Raw genomic sequence first — 6,623 nt, 5'->3', positions numbered from 1 at the left:
AGAATAATTTTTTTTTAAGCATATCAATTTCTCAATTCCACATTTTTCCAATTCATTCTATAGTATAGTCATTCGAGGAGTTTCTATTATTTTATCAGTATATTTGTTAAATATCACATGAAAAATTAGACAAATAAAAAAATAATGAGTAAAAAAATAGAGTACAACATTTATTTATAAATTGAAATTCTGGCACACTAGTGTTAAGATGTTGTACTCAACGCTTCACCACTATAATACACTTTTAATGCGTGAATCAATGATCCAACATCCAATCGCGCATACACAAGGAATAATAAACTAAACAAACTGAAAGTAAATCAACACAGTAATTTGTTAACCCAGTTCAGCATAAGCCTACTCTGGGGGATACCAATCCAGGAGTGAATCCACTATGATAGTATTAGTTTGAAGCCCTCAATAAACCTCCCGTTTATGACTTCTCACCTAATCACCACCCGTGCTATATTCTACCTAAGACACACCTAGGTATGAGAACCTCCGCTCACCTCCTCTTGACCACAGCCACTGTGATCGTACATTTCTAGATTTAATAGGTGAAGACACACTTCATAAAACACTCACACCACTTCCGTGCTTAAAAGCTTTGGAATGGTATACACACACTATCTCCTTGCTTAGAAGCTCCAGAGATATTACAATGCACAGACACACAGTTCCTAGTCTAGTGGAAAATCAACACAAGACTTAGAACACAATAGACACAATACTAAAACCTAAACTCACGCTTTGTACGACTCAAATCTGGTTTCAGTGACTTGAACAATGGTGTCAACATTCTTTAAATAACCTTCACTAGCTCAGGCTAGGTCTTCAATTAGGCTTCAATAGCACAGCTTGATTAAAGGTTCCTTCAAGGAATAATCTTCAATTAAAATGTTTTGTTTCCTTAACTTGAAGATCTGATTAGCAAACAAAACTTGATCACGAGATCCATTATTAATTATACGTGACAGCGCTCCTTATCACAAACGAACATTTATTATGGATTCCATATTTAGAACTTAGGCGCGAGATCTCAACATACATAGGCCCGGCCTACTGGATGTGGTATCCAATGTTGAAGCATTGTACCGAACATCTTGCTTATACTGGATGATGGAAGCATGTAGTTCCACATCAGGACGGATCACATGTTTTAGCAAAATGAGGCCAACCATACAACACCAACAATCTCCCCCTTTGGCAATTTTTGGCTAAAACATTCTAAGATTATTTCAACCGTTCTAGAGAGATACACAAGCTACCTTTTCTTCAACTCAACATAGGCACACAGTCATGAAGTAAAGTAGAACATTTTGACATGCTTGTTTTAATAACCCCTCATATAAAAATAGCATATTTAATATGTATCAAATTAGAACTTCAGAGGCATGCAACAGCGGAAGGATAAGCACAAGTAGCCTCACAGGAATTTGCCAATAGAGAGTATAAGATTCTCATAAAAGAAACACTGGGGAAAAATAAATTCCCTCAAAGCTGAGAAAAATAAATTCTCAGGAACAGATGATGCTTCAACATGCAGTAGCACATTGTGTGCTAAGCAGAAAAAATATTGCTCCCCCTCAAAAGTAGAATCGAGTACCAAGTTCATCTTACTCCCCCTTAATTCATGCATAGGATTATTCAGATGATCCAGCATCTGATGGCACATCATAGCTCAGCATCTATTATGGCATACAATAACTACTCCCCCTTTTTAGCCACAAAATAGACAAAATGGGAACTGCATAAAATAATATCCAAAAGCAGTGCAGATAGTAGCAGAACAGAAAGTGCAGACAAAATATTACAGACCATGCACACTAGGTGCTAAATTCAGGGCTCAGCCCACAGACATGCAAAACAAAAATCCAAATAAAGAAACATCAGAATTACACAGAAGCACTTGGGGAGGAATCACTTTCTTCTCCTTCAGCATCTGAGTCAGCTTCTTCTTCACCACTAGTACCATCATCACCTGCATCAGCTGCTTGAGCTGCAGCCTCTTCAACCCTGAGAGCATGTATCATCCTTTCAAACTGCAACTTCTTTTCATCTAGCTCCTTACAGTTTGCTTCCAGCACAGCAATCATCTCCTTCCTTGTCATAGGAGTATCAGCAGCAGCATTTGATGGTCCAACAATATCTGGAGCATGTTGTTTACTGTACAGCTTCTGATGAATGGCCAGAGGAGTTGCCCTTTTCTTAGCAGACTCACCCTCATGCCTTATATTAGGATGTTGGGACAAGATGATGTCACAGATCAAAGTTGGAAATGCAATGGGTTGCTTGGTGACAGAGGTCTTAGCATGCTGCACAACTTGATTGAAAATATATAGACCAGCATTAAATTTTGTACCAGTACCAATCATATAAATGAGCTTACCCAGATTTGTTGCAATGTCAGATGCATGTGTAGTAGGAACCCAGTTGACAGATGCAATACGATTCAAGATGGCATACTTTTGGGTTAGCTTGACTGCAGGTACCTTCTCCTTCTTGGGCCAGGTTTTCACCTTTTCAGCTGTGATAGTTTTGCAGACCACATTGTCAGATACCTCTATGTCAGGGTGAGGATCATCAGCATTACCCAGCACCTTGTTGATCACACTTGGAGAGAATGTCACACATTTTCCTCGAACATATACCTTCTGATATTCTTTGTCCAAGGGATTGTCACAACCTATAGGAATGTTGACAACAAACTCCCTAACCAGCTTCTCATAGCAAGAGCCTAAGCCCCACACAGTTTTGATCAATCCAGCATCATTGATCAAACTCACAATCTCTTCACATTCCAGAATATCTTTGCCTAGTTCCCTTTCCAGAGCCAATCTTCTTTTGCAAATGATTCCCCATCGTTGAGCATAAGATGGAAGATGAAATGAAACATTGTCACAAGGGAAGTCTTCAGTGTCAGGAGCAGCAGATTGAGGCATGGCCTTCTTAGCAGACATAGCCTTCTTAGCAGGAGGCTTGATGCTTGAGTCATCTTTTACAGCTTCAAAATCAGAGTCACTTGATGGTGCACTCTTCCTTTTCAGCACACCCTTTTTCTTTTCAGGAGGAGGTATAGGCTTGCTCCATCCTTTCTTAGGACCATACTTGACAGGCTTCAGAGTAGTGTCCTTTTTTTTCTTTGATGACAACAGGGGTAGTGGTAACAGCAGGTGCAGGTGTAGTGGTCCTGCTTCTCAGTCTTCTTCCAATTCCTTTCTGAGTAGGTGGAGATTGCAGATCTTCTTCAGAGGGGACTTCATCAACATCCACTATGTCCTGTTCTTCATTGGTGGTTTTCTCAGAATCCTCACCAGCTTCATTTTCTGGCTCAGAATCAGCCACATGTTCAGGAGTACTTTCTTTGTTTACTTCCTCTTCAGTGGAAGCTTCAGAATTAGATCCACTGCCAAACGACCCAGTGGCAGTGTTAGCATGTGGGCTAGAAACTCCTTTGGATGCTTCAACATCCTTCTCAGCATCAGTTGGTATAAAGGGTGGCTCAACATCGGTTGGCGCATCGGTTACAACAACCTTTTCTTGAGGTTTTTCAGCAACATCAGTTATGACATTCGTGGGTACTGTCATATTCTCAGGAACACTAGGATTATTGCTCACAAAAACATTCTCAGCAATATTTTGGGTTTTTCCTAGGGTTTCAACAGAACTAGGGTTTTCCTTTGCAGAAAGGGTTTCTTGATTCACCTTTTCAGAAACAGGCTTAACACTTTCTTCATTTGCTTTATTAGACGATTCAACATTCGCATTTTTGCCGGAGGCAACATCATGTGATTCCACATTCGCAGTTTCAGAAGGATTCTTACTCAAGTATAGATCAGACATGCTCAAACCCCTTTTTACGGGAGATTGGGGTTTCTTCTTCTTAGACTTAACAGTATCAGACTTAATAGAAATTGAAGGAGGCGATTCACTTACTTTCTTAGTGGATTTTGCAGATTTCTTCTTCTTAGAACTAGTTGCAGGGATACTTGATATGGGCGTCGCATCGACCACAACAGTTGTTCCTTCCTTCTTAGATTTTGATCTTGTTTTCACTGTATCAGCAATTTTGTTTTTGATCTGAGCGGAACCAGAAGATTGAGACATTTTCTCAGAAAAATTGTTGAAGTTTTTGATGTTTTTGACGATTTGAGATGATGATTTGAGATTGCAGATCGCAGCAAGTGGTTTAGAGGAAGTTGAAGGTTTTGAAAAGGAATAATGATGATATGAGAGTTGATAGCGTGTAATTGAGAAGTTATGGAAAGTATTTTTTGTCTTTCCTTGATTTACGTGCGCCAATAGTTGAAATTTGGAGAACAAAACGGTTGCGCGCACATAGTGCCTTAACTGCTATAATTCCTCATGTAGGCAAATTCCCAATTTGCCCCTAAGCCTTTCAAATTGATGAGCATCTAAAGCTTTAGTAAAGATATCAGCTACCTGTTCTTCAGTTGCAACATGTTCCAACTTCACAACATTTTCTTCCACTAAATTCCTGATGAAGTGATGACGAATGTCAATATGCTTTGTTCTACTGTGCTGTATAGGATTTTTTGAAATATTTATGGCGCTTAAATTGTCACAGTACAATGTTAGAGCATCCTGTTCAACATTGTATTCCTTAAGCATCTGCTTCATCCACAATAATTGAGAGCAACTACTCCCAGCTGCAATGTACTCAGCCTCTGCAGTGGATAGAGAAACACAGTTTTGTTTCTTGCTAAACCATGAGATAAGATTCTCTCCTAGGTAAAAACATCCACCAGAGGTGCTTTTTCTGTCATCAGCACATCCAGCCCAGTCTGCATCACAATATCCCATCAACCTAGCATTGTTGGTGTGGGAATACATTATCCCATAATCAGAAGTTCCATTGACATACTTCAAAATTCTTTTTACTTGTATAAGATGGCTCATCTTTGGCTCAGCTTGGTACCTTGCACATACACCAACAGCAAAGGTGATGTCAGGTCTGCTTGCTGTGAGGTATAGTAGGCTCCCTATCATACTTCTGTACAGGCTTTGGTCTACATCTACACCTTTCTCATCCTTGGTTAATTTTAGATGTGTGGCAGCAGGTGTTCTTTGTGAGCAGCATTTTCCATGCCAAATTTCTTTATGATATTTTTGGCATACTTGCTTTGCGACACAAATATTGTGTCTTCCATCTGTTTTACCTGTAATCCAAGAAAATAGGTTAGTTCACCTACCAAGCTCATCTCAAATTCAGACTGCATCTGTCTCACAAAGTGTTGGACCATCGGTTCCGCCATCCCTCCAAAGACTATGTCATCAACATATATCTGTGCTATCAACAAGTTTCCATTCATTTCTTTGACAAATAAGGTCTTGTAATTTCCACCTTTCTTGTATCCTTGGTTGATCAGGAATTCAGTTAGCCTTTCATACCAAGCCCTTGGTGCTTGTTTCAAGCCATACAAAGCCTTTTTCAGTTTGTAGACATGATCCGGATGATTTGGATCTATGAAACCTTTGGGCTGTTCAACAAACACTTCTTCATGAAGATACCCATTTAGAAAGGCGCTCTTGACATCCATTTGGTAGAGTTTGAGTTTGAGGATGCAAGCTACACCAAGAAGCAGCCTTATGGATTCTAGTCTTGCTACGGGGGCAAAGGTCTCATCAAAGTCAATTCCCTCCACCTGAGTGTAGCCTTGAGCTACCAGTCTTGCCTTATTCCTTGTTACTGTACCCTTCTCATCAGACTTATTCTTGTATATCCATTTAGTACCTATGACATTTACTCCATGTGGTCTTGGAACAAGATCCCAGACTTCATTTCTCTTGAATTGATTCAATTCTTCTTGCATTGCTCCAATCCAGAACTCATCAGTAAGAGCCTCTTTTATGTTTTTAGGCTCAAATTTTGATACAAAACAAGTGTTTGAGATAGCATCAATCTTTCTTCTGGTAGCAATGCCCTGGTCTGGATCACCTATGATTAGATCTTTAGGGTGATTCTTCTGTGTCCTAATAGATGGTGCTTTTGCTGGGGCAGGTACAGAGTCTTGATCAGATTCCTCACCTTTTAATTCAGACTTTTCACTTTGTGTCATCTCATCAGAATTGTCAGGGGATGGTTCAACATCTGTTTCCACATCCTGTGATTGAGTGGATGGTGCATCATCAATCACAACATTGATCGTTTCCATAATGACTTTGGTTTTTGAGTTATAGACCCTGTAGGCTCTGCTATTCAAAGAGTATCCCAGAAATATACCTTCTTCACTTTTAGGATCAAGTTTTCGTCTTGGCTCTCTGTCAGCAAGAATGTAGCATTTACTCCCAAAAATGTGAAAGTGTTTCACAGTTGGCTTTCTTCCCTTCCATAATTCATATAAGGTTGCAGATGTTCCCTTTTTAAGTGTTACACGGTTGTGTATGTAGCATGCTGTACTCATAGCCTCTGCCCAGAATTGATATGGAAGACCCTTGGCATGAAGCATTACCCTAGCAGACTCTTGAATGGTTCTATTCTTTCTCTCTACTACACCATTTTGTTGTGGTGTTATGGGAGCAGAGAATTCATGTTGGATACCTTCTGCTGCACAGAAATCATAGAATTTGCTATTCTCAAATTCCTTTCCATGATCACTTCT

General features: G+C 39.7%; 1 protein-coding gene across 1 annotated transcript; it reads right to left on the bottom strand.

Moving 5' to 3' along the window:
• Positions 1-1,895: 1,895 nt before the first annotated feature.
• LOC123886160 lies at positions 1,896-4,107 on the bottom strand. The gene is made up of 4 exons (XM_045935497.1): positions 3,109-4,107; positions 2,903-3,059; positions 2,390-2,815; positions 1,896-2,323 (listed from the first exon to the last, which is right to left on the bottom strand). Exons 1-4 carry the CDS (start codon positions 4,105-4,107, stop codon positions 1,896-1,898), a joined length of 2,010 nt encoding a protein of 669 aa, XP_045791453.1.
• Between the last annotated feature and the right edge of the window lie 2,516 nt (positions 4,108-6,623).

This window comes from Trifolium pratense, linkage group LG5 (assembly GCF_020283565.1).
Source record: "Trifolium pratense cultivar HEN17-A07 linkage group LG5, ARS_RC_1.1, whole genome shotgun sequence".
In the NCBI taxonomy this organism is placed as follows: domain Eukaryota; kingdom Viridiplantae; phylum Streptophyta; class Magnoliopsida; order Fabales; family Fabaceae; genus Trifolium; species Trifolium pratense.
Note: the sequence above shows the minus strand (reverse complement) of the source record. Positions and strands in the feature narration are given on the sequence as shown.

What these genes read in the sequence shown, in the direction of transcription:
- LOC123886160 (XM_045935497.1), bottom strand. Translation starts at nt 4,107, where the DNA reads ATGTCTCAATCTTCTGGTTCCGCTCAGATCAAAAACAAAATTGCTGAT. An exon ending in ACTACTCTGAAGCCTGTCAA is followed by an intron (nt 3,060 to 3,108) that starts GTATGGTCCTAA and finishes CCTCCTGAAAAG; the next exon opens with AAAAAGGGTGTGCTGAAAAG. An exon ending in TGACACTGAAGACTTCCCTT is followed by an intron (nt 2,816 to 2,902) that starts GTGACAATGTTT and finishes AAAGGGAACTAG; the next exon opens with GCAAAGATATTCTGGAATGT.